The 26,492-nt window shown below is 38.3% G+C and overlaps 1 protein-coding gene across 1 annotated transcript in view; it reads left to right on the top strand.

Moving 5' to 3' along the window:
* Positions 1 to 4,192, top strand: part of GDAP1 (ganglioside induced differentiation associated protein 1) — a 49,603-nt gene extending 45,411 nt beyond the window's left edge. The window contains exon 8 of the mRNA XM_018058393.1: positions 1,025 to 4,192. Within this exon, the coding sequence (XP_017913882.1) occupies positions 1,025 to 1,407 (383 nt within the window). The 3' untranslated portion in view covers positions 1,408 to 4,192. The remainder of the gene's footprint in view (positions 1 to 1,024) is intronic.

The following is a 26,492-nucleotide window of genomic DNA, read 5'->3' as shown; positions in this document are numbered from 1 at the left end:
TTAGCATAACATGGGAGTGAGCCTGTGAGTATGTGCAGGCTGGCTGGTGAGCACCCGTCTTCCGTACCTGAGAAAATGAATTAATGGTGAAGCCCAAGTGCAGACACATGGACTGTTTGCACTATTCTGACTGACCACAAAGTTGAAGACCATGTTACCTGCAACTTGCTTCACAACAGGGATTTTCTTCTGTTTTAAATAAGTAACAATTAACAACGCAGCAACTACTGAGTGACATTTTAGACCCAACCTTATAGATTTTCCTCAAGTACACATGTCATTTTTTTTTAACCCACAAGGAAATATCTGTTAACTCTGTTGGCTTGGAGGCATGATAGACAGGCTTCGAGCTCCAGTAGCTCTAGTGGCACCTAGGGACCCGGGTGCCTGTCAGGTGTCAAGAAACTGTCCCTTAGCTTTGGGATGGATTATTTTGATGTGGACCATTTTTAGAGTCTTTATTGAATTCGGTACAATATCACTTCTGATTTATGTTATGATTTTTCTTTTGGCTGAGAGGCATGTGGGATCATATATTCCCCACCAGGGATTGAACCTGCACTCCCTGCATTGGAAAGTGAAGTCCCGTAGCTTGGGATACATTTGCTCCTCCTTTTTTTAAGCATAGAATTACTCGCTGAGTGTGATTGTCAAGAATATGTACCATGGCCTCCATCTTTTGCTATACTCACCCTTGCCCTCAGCACTAAGAGCAGAGATGCCAACCAGAGGCTGTCTGTACAGTGCATGGATGTGTGCTCAGTAACTCAGCTGTGTCTGACTCTCTGTGACCCTGTGGACTGTAGCTCACCAGGCTCTTTGTCCATGGATTCTCCAGGCAAGAATACTGGAGTGGGTTGCTATGCCCTCCTCCAGGGGATCTTCCCAATCCAGGGACTGAACCTGTGTCTCTTACATCTCCTGCATGGGGAGGCAGGTTCTTTCCCACTAGCACCACTTGGAAAGCCTTCTTGGTACAGCGCTTGCCCTTAACCCGCTTGCCCGTGTCCCTTTCTCCAATTAGAAGAAGGCCGCCAGCCATGGCTCTGCGGGGAATCCTTCACTCTGGCGGACGTATCGCTTGCTGTTACACTGCATCGACTGAAGTTCCTGGGGTTTGCGAGGAGAAACTGGGGAAATGGAAAGCGACCCAACCTGGAAACCTATTACGAGCGTGTCTTGAAGAGGAAAACATTTAACAAGGTTTTGGGACATGTCAACAATATATTAATCTCTGCGGTGCTGCCAACTGCATTCCGAGTGGCCAAGAAAAGGGCCCCAAAGGTTCTTGGCACCACCCTTGTGGTTGGTTTGCTTGCCGGAATGGGATATTTTGCATTTATGCTTTTCAGAAAGAGACTTGGCAGCATGATATTAGCGCTTAGACCGAGACCAAATTACTTCTAGGTGGGTGGGATCTAGTGGTGGCCATTCATCCAGCCATTCAGCTAGACCCTTCTCCACTCTTCCAGGTCCAGGGAAGAATGACCCTGGGCAACTAGTAAAAAGCATAATTGACTTTACTCTTTGGCTAGCTTATGTGAGAAAAGGAGGTAACAAAGATGTTTTTGTGCGCTGGTAACTCTGATAGGACTTATTTGCAAACCTCTTCTAATTCATCCTTAAAACATGCACAAAGTCAAGACAGGTGAATACCGACAGGTAGAGGAGAGACCTTTAACTCAAAATTCCAGTTCAAGTTCTGGGTTATTTGGGGGGAGAACATTATTATTATGAGCAGACAGTAATGATAACCTATGATTGCCCATAACTCTTCATCTGTGACTATCTGGGTGTGTTGAGTGGTGAATAGTTCGCAGTATTTTCTCCTAGAATTCAGAAATCATCTTTGTTACTCACCCCAGGTGTTCAGACATCAGAAGGGCACAGCAGTGCTTCATACTCTCAGCTTTAGGCTGAAATAAGGGAGGCAAAGGGACAAAGGAGGGGGAAAAGGGAGATGAAGTCTATATAATGATGGCAATGGGATGTAACCTCCATGTGCCTCCAGTGCCATTCATGGCTGCCTGTCCCCTTAGTAAACATTACATTTGACTGCTTGTGGCTACAGCCCATGCATCCTCGTGTAACCGAGGACCTTGGAAAAAGAGGACTAGAGAGTCACTGGGGGGAGTTGGCTGGAGAAAACTCTGGGCTTTAAAGTTACAGCACCTCACCTTAGTGTTAATTTTAAATGCACATAAATCACAGTCATTAATAAAATTAACTGCTTATCTATTTGGGCAAGAGATACCTACTGGAACATGTCTTGATTAACATTTACATGAAAATCTTAAATGGCACGAAAATTTCTTCTTGGTTCCCCAATTTGAAGGTACCTATGAGATGTCAGTCCGGTGGACTGTTGCAAACAGTCACTGGAGGCCTTGGCCTCTCCTAGCCTTTTGTGCACACAAGTGGCATTTTGGTGAATGTCCCAGGTAGTCACTGACATGGCATGTGGCTGGGAAGGGGATAGTTTGATGATCTGGGAGTGGTAAGTAGGCTCATTTTTCATGTGGAGAGGCTGGCGGTATGTTAACACAAAAACTATTGTCTAAGCCTTGCATCTATTTATTGTCTTCAGCAGAACCTTAAAAGGTTACAGGGAGGGAGAAAGTCTAGTCTTGGTCCTTGGCAATGAAATACCAGGGAGATGAAATAAGTCAATAGATAGTGATTCCACCTACAGTCATTCATGTATGTCTTGGCACTGTGGGGGGTGCCTCAGTCCATCTGGAAGGGATAATTCCAGTATGTCCCATCAACAACAGTGGGGTTTGTGCTCAGGAAAAATCTTCCTGGTGACGGGAATGTGGAGTTTCTTTGGAGTTGGCCAGAAAGACATGGGGAACAGTGTTGGGTCTGATGGGAAGTATGCGTAATGAACAGAGCTAAGATTCCAGCAAAGAGCAAAAGCTTGCTTGGACTGCCTCAGATCGACTGTGCAAATGGCTAAAGAATGTGCCGATTTTTTCACTAATAGGAAACAGTCCTACTTACTAAACAATGACTTTGATGGTAAAGTGATTCTATAATTCATGTATCAGTTGTTTCAGAAAAGCTTGATGAACTCGATATTCCCTACTGACAAAAAATTTATAAAATGTCCAGTGTAAATTCCATCCAACAAGAATTAACAGACTGGCAGCTTTTATAATGTCCTGATTTTGAGCCTTAGTGCACTGTTGTATAGAGTGTTTAATTTTGTTGCTGGGACATTCCAATCCATGTATTCATAAAAGAGCCACAAAGCTGATCATTCAGTAGTTCAGAGTGTTTCAGAGTTCTTTATGTCATCCTACAATTAGCAAGAACCCAGACATGAAGAAATCAAAACTGGATTTTTATAAAAATCTACAAAGGCAAAGGGTTGTTGATTAAAGATTTTAAGGTCAATGCTGGCTTTTCCTTACAATTTATATTATTACTGATCAATAGAAAAGTTAATGAAAGTATTTGTGATTTTCAGATTAAATTTCATTGGAAATAGGCTTCTGTCACATTTAAAGGGGATGCATTTGTGGCCATTTCTTGGATACCCCTGTTTATACTTTTAAGATATTTGTTTAGGAGTATAATGACCACTAGGTGTCGCTGTTCCTCCAGTAGTTTGAGATTGGGCTTTCTCTAGGTTCAGCAAGCCTTCTGAATGTTTCAAGGGAAGATAAACATTAATGACCTTAGTTTCTGAGATGAGGGCATCTTCATCAGATCATTCATCTGCAAAAGAGCTTGAGGCACATGTAGTATTGATCTGTAATGCTTGGAAGGGATAACTGTACCACACAATGTCAAGCTAAAGAGCTGAACATATCCTATTAGCAAAATAGGCACTTTTACATATTCTGTCTTTCATGATCATTAGTAGACTGGCCAGTGTGCTCAATTTAATTTCCAAAATTTGTGTAAATACCACAATTAGAAAAATGCCTGAGGTACTACATTTACATTGGCTATTTATGTCTTAACACAAATACTATTTTATTGTTATTGCTGTTATATGCCTTTTGGATCCACTTTCCTTAATTGAAGATAGTTGTAAATTGCTTGCTCGATTTTTAGTACTTATTGATTTTGACACCAGAGCTGTAGATTTTTTGGTGTTGTTGAATGTAATAGAGATCAAGATACTATTCTGCCTGTAAGATCAATAAAATTAATTGGAAAATAAACATGCATACTGAAAGTACTAATTTTGTAATCTTTTTAAGAAATCGGATTGTGTTTTTCATTTAATGTCAAAGCATAATGTCATAATTAAAGTAAGCAAAGTAAGCAAAAGTCAGTTATTAAAAATATTTAGTTATAGGATGTTTTATTTGTAACATAAAAATTACTGACTTGATTTACTTAAATATAGATAATTTTCTGGTTAAAGTGAATGGTGGCTTAAATAATAACATATTTGATACTGATTATTAAAGGAATTTTTGCAGACGGCCACCTGATAAGGTATGAAGCATGAAAATGAAAAACGCAATTTTATTTTTCAAAACAGTTTTGTTACATGTTTGTGTGCATGTTCAATCGCTTAGTCATGTCCTATTCTTCGCTGCCCTGTGGACTGCAGCCCACCAGGTTCCTCTGTCCATGGAATTTCCCAGGGAAGAATACTGCAATGGGTTGCCATTTCCTTTTTAGGGAGTCTTCCTGACCCATGGGTCAAACCCGCATCTCTTGTGTCTCCTGCACTGACAGGTGAAGTCTTTATACCTGGGAAGTCACATGTTTACTGTCTTTCAAATATAACTCTTTTTATGATATTTATGTATTCCTTTTATTGAATCATGGATTATGAATAATTCAAATTACTATCCATATTTCTAATCTTGTTGAGTTTAGCCATTATTCTAATCATTAAATAGAAGTTGAGTGCTACTTTTGTTTTACATTGAAGAAAACCAACTGAATAAGAATCAAATTGACCTCATTTTCCCTGAGTTTGCAAATAAAAGGCAACAATCTTGAATGTCGTGGAATGTCAGATGCATATACCACTCTATAGTCTGCTCAGAAAAGAAAAAAACACTGTAAGGACAGAAAAGTCAAATTAATACAATGAATAAATTAGTATTTAGACATAATCTTCATCTTGTTGTGCTAAATATTTGGCCTGTTTATACTGTTGTTTTCTACTTAGTCCTACCAGAATGTCTTGATTTTCTAATTTTCCAGAACACCAGTGATTTGCTCGGTAGGGTACCTGCGTGCATATCTGCATGCCAAGTCACTTCAGTCATGTCCAACTCTTTGCGACCCTGTGGAGTGTAACCTGCTAGGCTCTTCTGTCAATAGGATTCTTCAGGCAAGAACACTGCAGTGGGTTACTAAGTAGGATAGTAGATTCCAAATCAAGTGATGAAGTATAATTTCCAAGAGGGGATAATAGTTTTGTTTTAAATCGTGTATTACATTATGAAAGTGAAGAGAGGGAGACAGGAGAACTCATGTTATAGGTTAGGAAGGCAGTACACTGATGAAAACAGTATACTGTCTTACTTGTGCCTGAGTTGAGCCCTTGATTTTGTTTTGGAAGATTGACATATGTGTCAGGAGGCCATGGGGCACAGCAGGCTATGAGGTGCAAGGCAACACTACCATGTAGCATTTGAGACATCTCATGCCCACCATGGACCTTAATATCCTCTGATTCAAGTAAGGTGGCATATCTCATCCATGGTACCTTGTCATAAAACTCCTTTGGGAAGGATAGACGTTTTTTTGTCTTAAGCCTTTACTTTGAAAAGTGAAAGTGAAAGTAGCTCAGTTGTGTCTGACTTTTTTGCAACTATGCAGTCCATGGAATTCTCCAGGCCAGAATGCTGGAGTGGGTAGCCTTTTCTTTCTCCAGAGGATCTTCCCAATGCAGGGATTGAACCCAGGTCTCCCGCATTGCAGGTGGATTCTTCACCAGCTGAGCCACAAGGGAAGCCCAAGAATACTGGAGTGGGTAACCTATCTCTTCTCCAGCAGATCGTCCCAACCCAGGACTCGAACCAGGGTCTCCTGCATTGCAGGCAGACTCTTTACCAACTGAGCTATAAGGGAAGCCCGAAGCCTTTACTTTATTCATTATTTATATATTGGCTACTTAATTACAATGTACTGTCTTTGAATTCCCTTACTAAGAGAAACCAATAATATGGGTAAAAATATAGAGATGTTAATGCAATGTAGTTCAAAGGATCAGGTAATTTTTCAAGCATATGGGCAGCATGTATAAGTCTTTGTATTATGAGATTAACCTGTCCTTTGAATATAAGTTTCTGATATTCAATAAAGTCACACAAACACATCATCAAATATGCATCCTATTAAAAATATAATGAAGATATAATTTCAGAAAATCTGTATTTACCAAGTTCAACGCTCAAAAGAAAGTAAAGGTTTGCATTTAGAAAATTAAGTGAACTAAAATTTATTAGCAGTACAAGCATAGGTAGCTATGTTATAGAAATAGTCACAAATTCTTTTCATTTCTCTACTCATTTCCTTTCAGTCTTCCCTTCAAAAATAGCATCTGTAGAGCATGACTATTAACAGCTTACCAGAGAGCAACCTACCGGAGATATTAGATGTCAAGTAGTGAATGAAGTCACTGGAGGTCCATTCCAGGCAGAGCGGCAGGTCTCCTGAACACCTTGTTACCAGGCAGACCATGCCCTAGTGAAAGCCCTGAGGTAGGCCTGGGCTTTTCAGTCTTGGCACTATTGATGTGCAGGATGGATCATCCTTGTTAGACCTGTTTCAGTGTTGTAGGCTGTTTAGCACTCTCCCTGACCTCTATCCACTAAGTGCCAGTAACTCCCCTTTGCTCCCCAGCTGTGTCAACCAATACTGTCTTCAGGTATTTCCATGTGTCATCTGAGGGGAAAGTCACCTCCTGACAGAGGCCACTGCTCTATACCCACCCTGTGTACACGTGTGCTAAATCACTTCAGTCATGTCTCTTTGCAACCCTGTGGACCTTAGCTCCCGAGGCTCCTCTGGAGTCCATGGGATTCTCCAAGCAAGACTACCGGAGTGGGATTTCCTGCCCTCCTCCAGGGGATCTTCTTGACCCAGGGATCAAACCCGCGTCTCCTGTGGCTCCTGCATTGCAGGCAGATTCTTTCCTGCTGAGCCACTGGGGAAGCCCCGCACCCATCCTGACAAAGTCCAAAGCCAAGCCTTGACAAGACCTGCAGGGAAGACAGGTTTTGGAGGTTGAGTCTTGTCAAGTTAGAGGTGCTTGGGGAACATCATGGGTTTCCACTTATCCACTATAACAGGAGTCCCCAACCCCCTGGGCCATGGACTTGTACTGGTCCGTGGCCTGTTATCAACTGGGCCACAAAGTGGGAGATGAGTGGCCGGTGAGCAAGCCAAGTGAAGCTTTCTCTCTATATAGAGTTGCTCCCTCTCTCTTGCATTACTGCCTGAGCCCCGCCTCTGGGCAGATCAGCAGTGGCATTAGATTCTCATAGGAGCACAAACCCTACTGTGAACTGCACATGCGAGGGATCCAGGTTACGTGCTCCTTATGAGAATCATCCTAAAACCATCCACACCCTCCTACCAGCGCCCTGTCCATGGAAAAGCTGTCTTCTGTGAAACTGGATCCTGGTGCCTAAAAGGTTGGGGACTGCTGCCCTGTAACAAAGCATTAAACTGAACCTATACAATATAAAGGTTATTAGCCAGTAAATGAACTGCCTACTAGAACAAGTCAAAGTCCTTTAAAGGAAACATAACAGAAAAGATCCAGAGTCTATAATGTATCACTAACAATGTCCAGTGCACAGAAAAAAAAAAGTACCAGACATGCAAAAATCAGGAAAATAAGGCCTATATAGTGATGTGACTCAAATGTTAGAGTTAGCAAAGATTTTAAAGCAGCTAAAGACCAATACATGTTTAATTCTTTTAATGGAATTAAAGGAGAATGATGATGGTTCAGTGGTAAAGAATCTGCCTGTAATGCAGGAGATGCAAGTTTGATCCCTGGATTGGGAAGATCCCCTGGAGGATGGCATGGCAACCCACTCCAGTATTCTTGCCTGGAGAATCCCACAGAATGAGGATTTTGGTGGGCTATAGTCCATAGGGTCTCAAAGAATTGGACACGACTGAAGTGACGAAGCAGACACATGCATAGTCTGTTTGAGTCAATAGATAAGGAATCATAGTAGAGAAATAAAAAACATAAAAAGGACCAAATGGAAGCTCTAAAATAGAAAAGTGCTATAACTGACATGGAAAAATTCATTGGATAAGCTTCACAAGCAAATAGGAGATTGTAAAGGAAAGACAAAGGGACAGAATTTCAGGGACAGATGGATAATATCAGCTGGTCTAATATGTGTGTTATTCGAGTCCTAGAAAGAGAAGAAGGTAAGGATGAGGCAGGAAAAATATATAATTAAAATAATGCCAAATTTTCCCAAATTTGATGGAAAACATTTACTGACAATCTAAGAAAATGGAACACTATGGAAGATAAATACCAAGAAACCTGCACCTGGACACATCATAAAGGACTGCTGAAAACGAAACACAAAAATAAAATCTTGAAAGCAGTCAGAGGGGGAAAAAGGACATACAATATACAAGTGAACAGCAATAAGAATGTCTGCCTAGTTTTTATCAGAAACTCTGGAAGTCAGAAGAGAATAGAAATGTCCTTAAAGTGCAAATGGGTAGAAAACGTTCAGAATTCTATACCCAGAGAAAAACTTCTAAAAAATTGAGTGAAATAAAGACACTTTCAGATAAATGGAAGCTGAGGGAACTGGATCTAGCAGCCCTTCAAGATAAAAAGATTTGAAAGGCATTCTTGAGACTGATGAGGGAATGACATCAGAATGAAAATCTAAATCTATGCAAGGCAGGAAAACTATGTCCCAATAAAAGATCATTTTTATCACTTCCTAATTTCCTTAAGAGGTAACATCCAAAAATGACAACATCCTAAGGTGGATTTTACAGTATGGGTAGAAGTAAATATATGACAAAAAAGCAAACTGTTTTGGAGTGATGGATAAATGGAATTACATCATTGTAAGGCTATTAGATTTGTGGAGTGTGAAGTATGAAGTGGGAAGAGGGATATTTCAAGTGTCAAGGAACAAGTGGGCAGTGTGAAGAAGGAAGTCCTGTCAAGTGTAATGGGTGAAATTGTACAATTTTGATTCTAACCAGACTCTATTAGAATGCATTGTTAGCCCTGAAAGAATACTAAAAATTTGTAAAAAGAGCTAAGAAACCAATAGGAATAAAAACAAAATATCAATGAAATGAGAAACAAAATGAAAAAATAAAAGAGAGAAATAGAAAATAAATAGCAAGGTGTAGACTGGAGCAGGAAATGACAGCTCACTCCAGTATTCTTGCCAGGGAATCCTATGGACAGAGGATCCTGGTGGGCTACAGTCCGTAGGGTCACAAAAGCATCAGACATAACTGAGTGAGCACAGCACAGCACTAACTTAAATGCACTGTAGCAGAGAAGGCAATGGCACCCCACTCCAGTACTCTTGCCTAGGAAATCCCATGGATGGAGGAGACTGGTAGGCTGCAGTCCATGGGGTCGCAAAGAGTCGGACACCACTGAGCGACTTCACTCTCACTTTTCACTTTCATGCATTGGAGAAGGAAATGGCAACCCACTCCAGTGTTCTTGCCTGGAGAATCCCAGGGACGGGAGAGCCTGGTGGGCTGCCGTCTATGGGGTCGCACAGAGTCGGACACGACTGACGTGACTTAGCAGCAATAATTATATTAAATGTAAATGTAGTGTAAATTACATTACATCTAATTTCCACTGAAGGTCAAAGACTGTCAGATTAGATAAGAATGAAAGACACAAGTATATGCATCTATTACATAGACATTTTACATTTAAAAATATATATAACTTGAACATAAAAACACAAAAAGCAATATGCCAACCAAATGGCATAAGAAAGGTGGTACAGCTATGTTAATTTTAGAAAGAGTAGACTTTAAGACAAAGTATTTTGTCAAGACAGGAGATAAAGAGACATTCACAAATCAAAAGAGGACCAATTCATTCGGAAGACATAATCATAGATGTATACATCTATTCACAAAGCTTAAAATTCATGAAGCAAAAATTTTACAGAACAAATGGAAAATCATGGGAGTGTGGAACACCACTTTCTCAGTGATTAGTAAACAAGTGGACAAAAATTAGTTAGATATAGAAGATCTGAGCACACTATCTTGAACTAATTGACATTTACAAAACATTTTACTCAACTGTGGAATAAACATTCAAGTGCATGTGGAACGTTCATCAGAGTAGACATACTAGATCATAAAAGAAATCTCAATACATTTCCAAAGATTCGTGTATTACAGATTGTATTCTGTGATCATAATAGAATTGTATCAGAAATCAATAACGAAAATATTTAGAAAATGTCCAAACATCCTGTCATTAAATAGTACATGTCTAAATAACCCATGTCTCAAAGATGAAATCACATGAGAATAATAAAATGTTTTGAGTTGAATGATAATAAAAATAAAACATCAAAATTTGTGGGATACAGGAAATGCAGTGCTTTAGAGGGAAATTTATAGCTTTAAAAATTTATAATGGAAGAGAGGAAAAATTTTAAAAATTGACATAAGTTTCCATTTTAAGGGGTAAAGAAAAAGTAAATTAAACCTAAAATAAGTTTGGTAAGGTTAAGTTAAAAAATTCTGAAGCAACCATATGAATTTATGATGTTGTTTTCAAAAAATATTTCCCAACTCTGTCCACCAAAAAGGCTTGAAACCAATGACCAACCCAGCAGCAATAGCATCTCTAGTGCTCAGATTATGGTCTCTAAATGCCTTTTCTCACTAAAAGGAATCAAGACTCTTTGGACAAACAGGTGTTTCAGAGTTTTGGGCAGGGAATTTATAAGATGACTCTGGAATATCTTGCTACTGCAAAAAACTGAGCTGCTTTCAAAGACTGGTCGATTTATGTCAAAAAGACTAGGAGCTAATTTGAAAAGCTCCCATGCAACAAAAATGGAAAAAATGTGTGCAACAATATGAATAAAACTGCCATGGGTTGAACAACAACAACAAAAAAGAAAAAATAATCTAGTCAGTACAGAACTCTATGATTTAGAAACAGAAAAATGTATATAGCTCAAATTTCATTCTTTGAAAGATTAATAAAATCAGTAAGCTCCAACAGGACAAACCAAGAATTAGATAAATATAAATTACCAATATTACAAATAAAAGAAGGATCGCATGTGAGAATTAAAGATTTTAAAATTTAAAAAAAAAAAAAAGAAGAAATACTATTACCAACCTTAATGATTTTAATAGGAAAATAAAAGATTAGGAACAAATGGTGCCAACAGATTTGGCAAGTAGATGAAATAAATAAGTTTTTTAAAAGCAAATCTTTTCAAAAGTGACTCAAAAAGAAGTGGACAACTGGAATAGCCATATAACTATTCAATACATTGAATTTATAATAGTAATCAAAGAACTTTTCACAAAACTCAAGGCCAGATAGTTTCACTGTTAAATTACATAATGCACAAAGTAAGAAATAATAACAATAATGTATAAACTCTCCTTCAGAATGTAGAGAGAGGAATGCTTCCCAAGTCATTTTACATGATCACTATAATCCTAATACCAAGATTGGACAAAGGTTTATAAGAGAAGAGGCCAGAGACTATAATGGACAGACTGTCCTTCTCCATTCTCTGTTCAGATTCATGTGTTGAAAGCTTATACCCCTGATGTGATGGTACTAGAAGGTGGCCTTTGGGAGTTGATTAGGAATAGATGAGGTCAGGAAAGGGGTCAGAGTTTGCATAATGTCTGCTTTCCACCACATGAGGATACAAGGAGAAGTTGGCAGTCTGCAAAGGTAAGAGGGCTCTCGCCAGAACTCAACCATCTGACATCTTGACCTTGAACTTTCAGCCTCCAGAACTGTGAGAAGTAAACTTCTGTTGTATACAAGCCACTAGTCTATGGTCTTTTACAGCAGCCTGAATTGAATAAGAGACAAGTATCCCTCATGGACACAGATTAAAAAATCCTCAACCAAGTAGTAGCAAATAAACCCAGTTCAATTCAGTCACTCAGTCGTGTCTGACTCTTTGCGACCCCATGAACCGCAGCATGCCAGGCCTCCCTGTCCATCACCAATTCCCGGAGTCCACCCAAATCCATGTCCATTGTGTCGGTGATGCCATCTAACCATCTCATCCTCTGTCGTCCCCTTCTCCTGCCCTCAATCTTTCCCAGCATCAGGGTCTTTTCAAATGAGTCAGCTCTCTGCATCAGGCAGCCAAAGTATTGGAGTTTCAGCTTCAGCATCAGTCCCTCCAATGAACACCTAGAACTGATCTCTCCTTTAGGATGGATTTGTTGGATCTCCTTGCAGTCCAAGGGACTCTTAAGAGTCTTCTCCAACACCACAGTTCAAAAGCATAAATAAACCCATTATATACACAAAAGGATACATCTACATTATGGCCAAGTAGGGTTTCAGGAATGCAAGCTTGTTTTAATGTTTGAAAATCACCCAACATAGCTAACCGCATTAACTGAATAAAGATGAAACATTATATGGTCATCTCAGTAAATATGGAGAAAGATTTTGGTATAATTTAATACATATTCAAGATAAAAACATTTAGCCTAGTAGAAAGAGAAGGAAACTTTCTCACTCTGAAAAAGGCATCTACAAAGAATCCAAGTTAATATCATTTAATGGTGAAAAATTGATATTTTCTCTCTTAGATCAGAAATAGAAATAAACTAAAGATGTCACTGCCATCATTTCTATTCATTATCCTACTGGAATAATAGCCAGTACAATAAGACAACTTCTAAATGAAATAAAAGGCATAAAACTGGAAGGGAAGGAAAAATCTTGCTTCTGTTTGCAATGGATATGATTGTCTACATAGAAATTCCTAAGGATTCATCTAAAAAAATTAAAAATATTAAGTGAAGTTATCAAGGTCACAGAATGCAAGATTAATACAAAAAACACAGTTTTATTTATATGTACTATACATTTGAAAATGGAATAAAAATTCCTTTAATAATATGTCTAAAAGATAAAATACTTAGGTTTAACAGAAGATGTGCAAACAGCTACACTGAAAGCCTCAAATATTTGATAAGAAAAGTTATGAAGATCTCATTCAATATTGTTAAGAAGTCCATTCTCCCTAGATTTGTCTATAGGTTCAATGGAGTACCAACTGACCTCCCAGTAACCTTTCTCCCCTGTTAAAAGGGAATCGATAATCTTACTCTAAAATTTGTACAAAAATGTAAAGGACCCAGAAGAACCAAAACAATGTTGAGATAGAACAAAGTTGAAGGGAGAACTTACATTATCTTTTTCAGAAATTATGAGAAAAGTACAGCTTCAACTTAGTGTGGTGCTGGCATAAAGGTAGAAATACAGATCAGTGACACAGCCTAGAGAATCCAGAAGATACTTTCATGTATGGCCAACTTTTTTTTTTTTTTTAAGCATAGGAGCCAACACTTTTCAATGGAGGAAAAACAGTCTCTTCAAAAATGATGCTGGAATATTTAGATAAATACATGAAATATATACTTCAACACTAAGAGAGTTGGACTGTGAAGAAGGCTGAGCGCCAAAGAATTGATGCTTTTGAACTGTGGTGTTGGAGAAGACTCTTGAGAGTCCCTTGGACAGCAAGGAGATCCAACCAGTCCATTCTAAAGGAGATCAACCTGGGGATTTCTTTGGAAGGAATGATGCTAAAGCTGAAACTCCAGTATTTTGGCCACCTCATGCGAAGAGTTGACTCATTGGAGAAGACTTTGATGCTGGCAGGGATTGGGGGCAGGAGGAGAAGGGGACAACAGAAGATGAGATGGCTGGATGGCATCACTGACTCAATGGATGCGACTCTGAGTGAACTCTGGGAGTTGGTGATGGACAGGGAGGCCTGGCGTGCTGCGATTCATGGGGTTGCAAAGAGTTGGACACGACTGAGCGACTGAACTGAACTGAATCTCAAACAGTACACAAAAATTACTTTCCAATATATCACAGACCTAAATATAGAAGCTACAAACTATGAATCTTCTAGAGAAAGATACAAGAGAAAACTTTTGCTACTTTGGGATGGGCAAAGACTCACGAGAGAGAGAGAGAGAGAGAGAGAGAGGACACAGAACACTCATCATAAAAAGTGATACATTAGACTTCATCAAAGCTAAAACTGCCTGCTTTCCAAAAGATACCATTAAGAAAAAAAAAGGCAAACTACAAAATGGAAGAAAATATTCACAATATTTGTATCTAAGAAAAGACTTAGAGCAAGAATATATAAAGAATTCTTACAATGCAATAGCAGCAAATAGTTCAATTTGAAAATAATTAAAAAAATACTTCATAAAAAATACATGAAGGGTCAATAAGCACATGAAAAGATGCTCAACATAACTTCATAAAATCCAATGAGACAGTTGCATTCATTGGAAATAAACCAATTATTATACCAATTATGCCATTATACTAATATATAGAAACTATTAACATTTTATAGTCTAAGCCAGGAGGTACTACTTCATATCCTCTAGAAGGACCAAAATTAAGAAGACTGATGATACTGATTCTTGGCAAGGATATGGAGCAACTTTTATAAATTATAATTTGGAGGTAAATTTTACATCCACTTTGGAAAACAGTTTCATAGTATCTTATATATTAAACATGCACTTTACAAATCTAACAATTCCTCTCTTAGGTATTTATCCCAATGAAACGACAACCAATATCCACATTTATGTAGGGCATCCCAGGTGGCTCAGTGGTAAAGAATCTCCCTGCCAGTGCAGGAGATGTGAGTTTGATCGCTGAGTTGGGAAGACCTCTTGGAGGAGGAAATAGCAACCCACTTCAGTGTTCTTGCCTGGAGAATCCCATGGACAGAGGAGCCTGGTGGGCTACAGTCCACAGGGTTGCAAAGAGTCAGACGTGACTGAAGCCACTAAGCATGCATGCATGCGCACATCCTGATTTATGTACAAGGCCTACACACTGTTTATAGCAGTTTTGATAATCCTAGCCAATTATGGGAAACCACTGAAACAGATGTCATAGACGGATAAACTGCTATATTCACACACTAGAATATAATTCATTAATAAAAAGAATGAACTGACACATACACTAACATAGATGATCTCAGAATCACACTATGTGAAAGAAGGCATGGGCTCACACTTGTGACTTAACTGAAGAGTAACCATCACTGGCCAAGAGCCCTGAACTTGTCCTGCGTCTGACGTGAGTGAGGGTCACCCCAAGTCAGTGTGTCAGCACTATTCTGGTGACCCGACCTCAAGTGATCCTGTGGAAGAAGAACTGTACTGGTCAGTGGGGGCCACTGGCCTTGTAGGCCCCTCTCCTAGAACTGGGATCGCACCTGGAAAGTCTCATAGGTCCGGATTATGGGGCTTCTCAGGGCATCTAGTGGTCCTACATGTAGAGTAGGTGGTTAGGGAGTGTCCTGGAACAGGAGAAAGAGGGATATAAGTCCAGCTCCAAGCGGGAGGCTCCACCTGAATGAAGCTGCTGGCCATAGCCAGTACAGGCACTTGAGGAGAACTCAGAAAGATCTGAAGAAACCCCCTTAAAGTGCAGGCTGTCCCGGCGCTGTACCCTGGGAGGTACCCAGACTTCTTGCTTGTGTTTAAGGGCAATGCTGATAATATGTCAGAATTTCAGGAGTGGCTATCCTTGATTGATAAGGCTTTACAGTATTTTGAAGATACTGCCATCAAACTATCACAGTGTCCTCAAATTTGTATCAATTCCAAAGGATTCTGAACCAACAGAGGCTAGGTGGTAGCATTTAACCAATAGAGGAAAAGGCATACATAATTACCAAAATGAGGAGCAATTTGGAATCACAGCTGTTGACCCACAAGGATCTGTTGTGCAGCGAATAGACCATGTATTCCCAGAGGATACTCTAAGGGAAGCCCACTAGGGGGTCACTTTGCTTGTACAACTAGAAAAAATTGAGAGCTGGTGAAAAGTCTAACAGCTATTGTAGTGGAAAATCATGGCCTTTCACTTAGATTCCATAGGTAAAGAAATCCTCAGAACCAGAGTTTGTATGTGAAGGAGATGCTATGGTCCTTTAAGAAAGAAATTTGCAGTTTCACCTTAAGAGTACATGATAAATATTTTGGGACCTGTGGCCAGGTCTACTTCTTTCCTTACAAAAATGGTATAGAAATATAGATGGTGCTAGTGGTAAAGAACTCGCCTAGAATCCCAGGGATGGGGGAGCCTGGTGGACTGCTGTCTATGGGGTCGCACAGAGTCGGACACGACTGAAGCGACTTAGCAGCAGCAGCAGCAATGAAGAAGACATAAGAGGAGCGGGTTCTATCCCTGGTTTGGGAAGATCCCCTGGAGGAAAGCATGGCAACCCACTTCAGTATTCTTGCCTGGAGAATCCCATGGACAGAGGAGCCTGGTGGGCTACAGTCTATAGGGTGGCAAAGAGTTGGACGTGGCTGGAGCAACTTAGCACACTCACACGCAAATAGTATAGAGCAAGTATGCAAATGGTAGCTGTTGGGTCAAGGTCCATGCTTCTTAGAAAGTGTTTAAGTACTTCAATTTATTACAGTTTACTTCCTTTTTTTGGTAGTCAAAGTTTAAAGTCATTTGATATTGTTCAAAAGATAAAATAAGAACAAGGACCTACTGTATAGCACAGGGAACTCTGCTCAATATTCTGTAATAACCTAAATGGGAAAAGAATTTGAAAAAGCATACTTGTGTATGTATAACTGAATCATTTTGGTATATAGCTGAAACTAACACAACATTGTGAATCACTATACCCCAGGTATATTTAATTTTTAAATAAAAATTTAAAAAGTAAGGTGATTTATGATTTCATATAATCAAGATAAAATACATAGCACAATTTTTCTATTCTAAGTATTACATTTGTTTCCTACATTTGAATGTATTTCTCTTCTTAAGGTTTTCTCTTAACAGGTGCTACAGACGAATTGTCTGTATCCCTCCCTAAGTTCATACATTGAAATCCTAACCCCAGTGTGGTGGTATTAGGAGGCGGGGCATTGAGGAGGTGATTTGGTCGTGAGGGCAGAGTCCTTATGAGTGGGATTAGTGCCCTTATAAAAAGGCCTGAGAGAGCTTCCTTGTCCCTTCTACCTTGTGAAGTTACAATGAGAAGATAGTCTTCAATGAAGAAATGGACTCTCATTAGTCATTGAGTATGTTAGTGCCTTGATCTTGGACTTCCCAGCCCCCAAAACTATAAGAAATAAATTTCTGTTGTTCACAAGCCATCCAGGCTACACTGTTTTGTTATAGCAGCCTGAATGGATTAAGGCAGAAACTGGTGCTGAGAAGTTGAGGTGTTGCTGTAACAAATACCTAAAAATGTGGAAGAGGCTTTGAACCTGGATAATGGATAGAGGTTGGAAGAGTTTTGAGGTACATAATAGGAAAAGCCTCTATTGCTGTGAACAGACTAGAGGACAATTTTAGAGAGAGCCCAGAAATAGAAGAGGAAGGCTGTAGACAGTCTTAGAGAATACCTAAGTAATCTTAACAGGTTTTTTTGTAGGCATATGGACAGTGAAGACCACTGCGATGAGGTCCAGGTGGAAATGTGCTAAGGTGCTAAGTCACTTCAGTCGTGTCTGACTCTTTGCAACCCCATGGACTGTAGCCCACCAGGCTCCTCTGTCCATGGGATTCTCCAGGCAAGAATACTGGAGTGGGTTGCCATTCCTTTCTCCAAGGTGGAAATGAGGGGTGCCTTATTGGACAGTGGAGGAAAGGCCATCCTCATTATAAAACAGCCAAGAACCCGGCTGGATTATGTTTGGGTTCTCATAGTTTTTAGAAGGTGGAACTTGTGAGCAATGAAAATGGTTATTTGCGTGAGGAAATTTCTAGGCCCAGTGTTGAAGGTGTGTCTTGGCTTCTCTTGACTGCTTACAGTAAAGTGAGAGAAGAGAGAAAAGACCTAAAGATGTAATTGTTAATCAGAAAGGAAACAGACGTTAAACACTTGGGAAATTCTCAGTCTGTTCATAATGAAAGGAATGAAAAAGACTGGGAGAGAACTCAAAGAAGTGTGCAAAAACCCATCTGAGACAATGGGTTTATATCAACTACACTTGATGTAATTACTTTAAATAATTGCCAATTAGAATCTCTTATTTTTCCACTGTTTTTCTCAGCAAATGCATCACAGACTTGAGAATGCCACAGTACATTTCCTCACCCACTAACATATGTAGCCAGTTGATTTTAGACAAACATTCAGAAGTAATTCAGTGGCAATGTTAGTCTTTCAACAAGCGATGCTGGAATAGTGGATATCTAAGCAAGGAAAGCACTTTGCTCCAAACCTGATACATATTAAAAAATCAGCTCAAAATAGTTTATATTCCTGAATATACAAGCTAAAACTATACAACTGCTAGAAGAAAACACAACAGAAAATCCTTGTGACATTGTATTTGGTAAAGATTTCTTAGTATTAATAACTATCCGAAGCACAATCTGTAACAGAACAGTTGATAAATTAGACTTCATCCAATCAAGAACTGCTTAAAAAAAAATACTTTTAGAGACTTCCTTGGTGGTCCACTGGCTAAGATGCTGCACTCCCAATTCAGGTTCTATCCCTGGTGAGGGAACTAGATTCCACATGCAGCAATGAAGAGTTCATAAGCCGTAACTAAAAGATCTTTCATACTGCAATGAAGATGGAAGATCTCACATGCTGCAGCCAAGACCCAGTGCAGTCAAATACATAAATATTCTAAAATGTTTAAAAATTTTAAAATATTTATATCAGAATGGAAAAATAAGACCCAAACTGGGAAAATATTTGCAACTCTCATATCTTGTAAAGGATTTCTATCCTAAATATTCAAAGTTTTAAATGGGAAAACAGTCCAACAAAAATAAAAGATTTTAACTGACATTTTATCAAAGAAGATATATGGATGATAAATAACTATGCAAAAAGGTGTTCAGTGTCATTAGTCTTAAAGGAAATGCAAAGCAAAGCCACAATAAGATACTCTTACACAACTACTGGAATGTCTAAAATTAAAAAGACTGATAATACCAAATGGTGATGAGGTTGTGCAGCAACTGGAATTTTCATATACTCCTGGTGAAAATATAGAGTAAACGCTGTTTGACAGTTTCTTAAAACATATGGTAGGTATGTATCAACTGTTTGATTCCTACGCATTTAACCAGAACAAATTAAAGTATATTCTATACAAAGACTTGTAAATGAATGTTTATAACAGCTTTATATGTAATAATAGCCCCAAACCAGAAAAGATCTAAATGTTCATCAGTAGATGAATGGATAAATAAATTGTTATGTGTGGATACAATACAATGCTACTCAGTAATACAAAGGGACAAATTATCAATGCATGCAGCAACATGGATGCATATAAAATATTTAAGCTGAGTAAAAGCCACCAAAGAAAAAGTTTACTTCCTTTATGATTCCATTTATATAAAATTCTAGAAAACTCAGACTAATCTATAGCATGGCCAAGATGGCCTTAATGTTCCCTCTCAGTATGATGAAACTTCTAGACAGATTTCTTCCTCACAATAGGCTCCTGACCTTCCTTTTTCTGGAGAAGATAGTGAAGGACAGGGAAGCCTGGCGTGCTGCAGTCGATGGGGTTGCAGAGAGCTGGACACAACTGAGTAACTGAACAACATACTGTAGAAAACTTGTAATTAAAAAACATTTTTTCCCCCCTTTGGGATATAAATCTTCTCCCAGCCTCTCATCAGTTTTACAACCCAGGACTAACTATCTCTCAAAGACCTGGGTGCCACCTCTTTGAAATATAATCATCAAGAAAGACAGGGCTGAGGGGTATCTTTGAATCTTGTTTATTGCTTCCTTTACTGTACAAAAGCTTTTAAGTTTAGTTAGGTCCCATTTGTTTATTTTTGTATTTATTTAAGAGGTGAGTCCAAGAGGATCTTGTGATTTATGTCAAAGAATGTACTGCCTATGTTTTCCTCTAAGAGCTTTATAGTTTCTGGCCTTACATCTAAATCTTTAATCCATTTTATTTTTGTGTATGGAGTTAGGAAGCATTCTAGTTTCATTCTTTTACATAGAGCTGTCCCGTTTTCCCAGCACCACTTATTGAAGAGGTTGTCTTTTCTCCATTGTATATTTTGGCCTCGTTTGTCAAATAAGATGCCCATAGATGCATTGGTTTGATAATTGCAAATGGAACAACTGACAAAGGATTAGGCTTCAAAATGTATAAGCAGTGCATATAGCTCAATACTAGAAAAACAAACAGCCCAATCAAAAAATGGGCAGAAAACATAAACAGACATTTCTCCAAAGAATACATACAGATGGCCAAGAGGCACATGAAAAGATGTTCAACATCATTAGTTATTAGAGAAATACAAATTAAAACTACAATGAAGTATCAAAAAATCTACAGATAATAAATGCTGTAAAGAATGTGGAGAAAAGGGAACCCTCCTGTACTGTTGGTGGGAATATAATCTGATAATAGCCATTATGGGAAACAGTACGGAGATTCCTTAAAAAACTGGGAATAAAACTACCATATGACCCAGCAATCCCACTACTGAGCATATACCCTGAGAAAACCACACTTCTAAAAGACACATGTATCCCAATGTTTACTGTAGCAGTATTTACGATAGCTAGTATATGGAGGCTATTTACAACAGCCATTTACAGATGAATGGATAAAGAAGATGTAGAATCTACATACAAAGAAATATTACTCAGCCATAAAAAGGAACAAATTTGAGTCAGTGGTAGTGAGGTCAATGAAGCTAGAGCTTTTTATACAGAGTGAAGTAAGTTAGAAAGAGAAAAACAAATATTGTATATTAACACATATATATGGAATCTAGAGAAATGGTATTGATGTACCTATTTGCAGGGAAGGAATGGAGACTCAGATGTAGAGAATGGACTTGTGGACCCAGTGGAGGAAGAAGAGGGTGGGATGAATGGAAAAGTAACATTGACACATATACACTATCATGGAAAGGGGTGGGGCTGCGGGAGTGGAGGGAGGCTTAAGAGGGAGGATATATATATATATATATATATTTATTTATTTATTTATGCTGATTCACATTGTTGGGTGGTAGAAACCAACACAACATTGTAAAGCAATCCTCCTCCAGTTAAAAAAAAAAAACAAAACAGGGCTTTATCTCCCAGTCCTTATAGGAGGGTAGAAGCCTGGATTGGGTAAGCACCACTTAAACACAGACAGACTAATCATATTAACCAGCCTCCCCTGATCTTCCTTTAGTATTTTTTCTACAACTCACACCAATGCTTAAAAAACTAACCTGCCTTTTTCAGTGGGGTTGTGTTTAATCTGTCTTCACTACTGAAATAATTTTTACCTCTATTGCAATACTCTTGAATAAAGCCTTCCTAGCTTGTTTAACTCAGTCTGATGCAATTTCATTTGACAAGTGACAGAAAGCAAATAGTGACCACTTGGGGACTGGGGAAGGCATGAAAGAGAGGGATGACCAACGGGCATGAGAAAACATGGGAGTGATGAATATGTTTTGCATGTGTTTTGTTTGTGGGCATTGATGACTTCATAAGGGTATTCTTATGTCAAAAATTATTACACTGTATATTTATTTATATTAATTATATCCAAAAAAGGCTATCAAAAAGCTATTGCATGTATCATCTAACCCAATTATTTTACTTTTAAGAGTCCATTTTATTAAAACAATTGCATATGAATACAGAGACGTATGAATAAGGTTTTGCATCATAGCAGAGTTTGATGTCTTTAAACAGTCTTTAAAAGGACTGAAAACAATCTTGATTATCAATAAGAGAATTAGTAAACAAATTATGGCACATCTGTAATAGTATGAGTGGAAGGATACTCGAGTAAACTGAAGATTAGTATATGTATATTACTATGTGTGATTCCATTTATGTACAGAAGTATGTAAGCACATATGAAAAAATTAATACTAAAGCTCTTAATAGTGATTGAATCTGCAGAGGTAATTGGAATTGTGAAAGCATATGTGAGGGAGATTAAGAAGGAAATTGCAAACCACTCCAGTATCCTTGCCTGGAAAATCCCATGGACCGGGGAGCCTGGTGGGCTGCAGTCCATGAGGTCGCAAAGAGTTGGGCAGGAATGAGTGACTAACAGACAGAGGTGAGGGAGAGGACTTAAACTTTTTACTTTACCTTCTGTATTTTATATCAGTAGCTTGCTTATCTTTGAGATCTCTATTCTCTGCTTGTCCCTTCATATCCTAATATTGGCTACCATGCTGGAGTGCACATTAACAACTAAAAGCTTGGTTCTTAATTATTTTCCAGTTTTCAAAATAGTGGATTTGTTTCCTAGTATTCTCCAAAGATGAACAATGAAGGATTTTGGTAATATTATTATGTAGGTGTTTAAACATATTGCATGGATTTTAATTAATTGCCTTTATCTTACTAATGCTCATATTGTTCTGTCATTGGCTGCTGTAAACCAATTCAAGTTGGCTTCTGAGTTCTTATGTATATAGTATAATGTGATAGTTCCCTTGATTTGTGGCATGATAAAATGCTTCAAGTACATGTTTTACATTTCCTGCCCCAGATATGGAATCAGCCTTTTATTTTTATTTTTTAAAGCCATAGATCCTGTTAATAATAAATTGATGTGAGAGTTGGTTATTGCCATTGGATTGACATTTTTTTTCTAGATCTTTTCAGTGGACAGAACTTGGTATGTTCTAAAGGTAGGAAGTCCATTTAGGATTTGGTATCTTGCTATCTTCAATAAGTTGACAGTTTAATAGGAGTTTACTGATTCTGCCTATGAATTTAAAAATGTTGAATAACATGCTTTGTATTAATCCCAAATTATCCTTTTTTTAAATAGATGAATATAGCTTTTGAGTTCTCTTTATCAGTGCTGGGTTCAGATAGTTATACAATGATTTAATTAGAAAAATAATTAATGAGGGGAAAATGACAGGTTGGATTTTTGTTATCAATAATCTAGATAAATTGTAACAAATATTTTCTGTCTAGAATTCTATTATTTTCTTCTATGTATGTATCTGCTTAGGAGATTGAATTATCCAAGTGGAGAATTTTTAAATTATTAATTCTGCTTACTTTTTATTTGAATTATTCTCTATTTGTAATCTCTTCTTTCCAGCAGTTCTAAGCTTTTCACTCCCAGTTACTGAATTAAAGACTTAGAATTTATGAAATCTAAATTCCATTTAGATTTAAACTTACATTTAAACTAAAAAAACCAAACAAAAATAGGCTTCTTCCTCAATTTGCTTAAAAATCAATCAGCTCACAAAATGTAAAACCTGCCTTTTACAAACCTGGATTAAGCCTGGGTCTTTTCAGGATATGGCTTTCAAATAAAGCAAAGTTTCACAAAACATGGCAGTTTGTTTCCCTGGGTATTTGCATACAAACTTATTTAAACAAACCCAAATCCACAAAAAACATTTACTACTTAGGCTAGTCCTTCCAAAACTGAATCAGGGGAAATCTTAAAAATCAATTCAAATTAGCTTATTTTGTTAAATTTCACCTGTTTGCAGGTTTCTGATGGCTTTCATCCCTGCCTTTAACCCAGTCCAGCTTTATTTGAAAGCCAAATGCACTACCTTTAGAACTGACCTGAGCTTGTTCCAAATGGATCTCATTCAAATTGCAGCCCAGGTCCAAAATGTATCTCTAGAAATCTCTCTCTCTCTTTTTTTTTTTTTCCTCTTGGGAGACAAGAATCTGATTGAATCTTGAGGAGTAGAACTGATTTCAGAAATTTTAGATTTAATAGCCAGTTTTTGAATTTTTGGAGTTTCCCTCATAGCTCATTCGGTAGAGAATCTGCCTGCAATGCAGGAGACTGGGGTTCACTTCCTGGGTCAGGAAGATCCCCTGGAAAAGGAGATGGCAACCCACTCCAGTATTCTTGCCTGGAGAATCTCATGGACAGAGAAGCCTTTTTAACAGCTATTTCCATTCTTAGTTTAAAAATCTGTTTTGCTGGCACAAGACAACACAGAACACAGTAGTGGATAAGCCATGACAGAAGTCTTCTCATGTCTAAGTCTGTCTCTTTCTCTTCCCCAGGCGGGGGAGCTTAATCCACCCTTTAGCTATATCCTCTGACATTCATGATCCGTACCTTGTTTCCACACTCTTTGCATATAATTGGAAGCAGTTATTTTTTTCTCTTAGTTTTCCAGTTTACCAGTTTTTTTCAGCTATACCTCTTAAAAATTCACTTCTTCCATGAAGCTTTCTAATCAAAATCTCTAAAAAGCCAAAAGGAAAAGCATAACCTCACAAATATAAGTTTTCTTCAACCATGTGAATCAACCCAGATCGTGGTAGTAGTTGTTGTCTGAGCAATAAGGTTGTAAGGTTCACATTATCACATAGTATACACAAATTCAACCCTTAACACAAAGTAGCAGATTTCCTGTCTTTGAAATGATGAGAATAATTATTTCATTTATTTACCTCCCAGGAATTTATTATTTGGAATACAACCAGCTGAATTCAGACAATGCACTGATAACTGCTTTTCAAAACATTCTACTTATTTTAAAAGCAACTTGTTGAATTTGTCTATTAATATACGACTTATGTTAACATTTTCTTGCTCAAGATTATGTGTGTCAACACCTCTTATAGCTTCTGGGAATTCATTTCAGTAGTGAGCATAACAACCAGTGGTAACATATGGTATTACAGAATTTCTTTAAATTCCTTTCAAGCAACCTCTTTTCAACCACGATGTTTTGTTTCAGAGCCCATGCATGAACAGTTTTTATATTTTCCAAAGTAAAAGTTGTTTTCTCCAGGTCTTTCCACTAGGAAGTCATGATTTCCCTGTGAATGAATGGAACTTAAAGCCCAATTTTTCAATTCAAAATTCAAAAGCCACAGAATTTGGCCTAAAGTAAACAAAGCATATTTATTCTCTTGTTCCTAATTGCCTGAAATTTTATCCAGGTTTTCTGAAAGTTGATTGCATCTTACCAACATTTTCTATGAACCACACATGGATTTGGAGTTTATAGAAAAACCCAAACCTTTAGAAACCAAACCCCGCATCAAGAGTTTCATTTGGTTTCAAGTTTCAGTACAAAAATCTAATATAACTGTGTTAAAAAAGCACTAAGCAATACTAGATGAAGTGATCTGTTTCCAGCAAAATGCCACGCTTACATATCATTGCATACTGGTACTAATTTATGTCTTTAAGTCTTGAATGAAGTCCTCTTTATGTTTTGAAGTAAATGCAACTATGCACATTTTATTTGTAGATAAAATTCAAATATTGACTTTACATCTTGAAATTACACAAAACAGAGTACTAAAGAACAGCATTATATGGATATGGATCTATTCTAAACAATAGTTGAATGATTAGATCTAGAAAGACAAGTGATACGGATGCTCATTTTTGTTGTTTAGTTGCTTAGTCATGTCTGAAGTCAGCCAGACTCCTCTGTCTATGGGATTTTTCAGGCAAGAATACTAGAATGAGTTGCTATTTCCTTCTCCGAGGGATCTTCCTGATCCAGGGATCAAACATGTTTTCTGCATTGCAGGCGGATTCTTTACCACTGAGCCACCTGGGAAACCATGGGTGCTAACTAGCTAAATATTAATCTATCAACTTTCAAAAGATCTAGAATCACAGAAGTAAAAGGGATTGTTTGGTTTTTACCATGGTACTTCTTCTGCAGGTAGGTTGTGAAAGTGAAGTCTCTCAGTTGTGTCTCTTTGTGACCCCATGGACTGCAGCCTCCCAGGCTCCTCCATCCATGGGATTTTCCAGGCAAGAGTACTGGAGTGGATTGCCATTTCCTTCTCCAGGGGATCTTCCCAACTCAGAGATTGAACCTGGGTCTCCCGCATTGCAGGCAGATGCTTTACCCTCTAAGCCAGGTAGGTTAGATATTACCAAATACAAGTGACATATGCCACAAAGAGACTTGGCCTTCACAAATCTTCCTTGATCCTTCCCACATCCTTTCTCCTCTCACTGGAACAGACACAGATGTTAAAAGCTCAGAGAATGGCAGAGTCAAAAGACAGGAGGAGATGAGCAGGCTGGAGGAAATTTGCTGCTGATCAGGACACCCACACTGAACTTATTAGCAAGAAAAATCTACAGGTTTAAGACATGAACATTTGGGTGTTTCTTTATTGCAGAGGCTTCCCTGGTGGCTTAAAGGGTAAAGCATCTGCCCACAATGCGGGAGACCCGGGTTCAATCCCTGAGTTGGGAAGATCCCCTGGAGAAGGAAATGGCAACCCACTCCAGTACTCTTGCTTGGAAAATCACATGGATGGAGGAGCCTGGGAGGCTGCAGTCCA

The sequence above is a fragment of the Capra hircus genome, chromosome 14 (assembly GCF_001704415.2).
Source record: "Capra hircus breed San Clemente chromosome 14, ASM170441v1, whole genome shotgun sequence".
In the NCBI taxonomy this organism is placed as follows: Eukaryota; Metazoa; Chordata; class Mammalia; order Artiodactyla; family Bovidae; genus Capra; species Capra hircus.
This window is presented reverse-complemented; position numbering and strand designations above follow the sequence as displayed.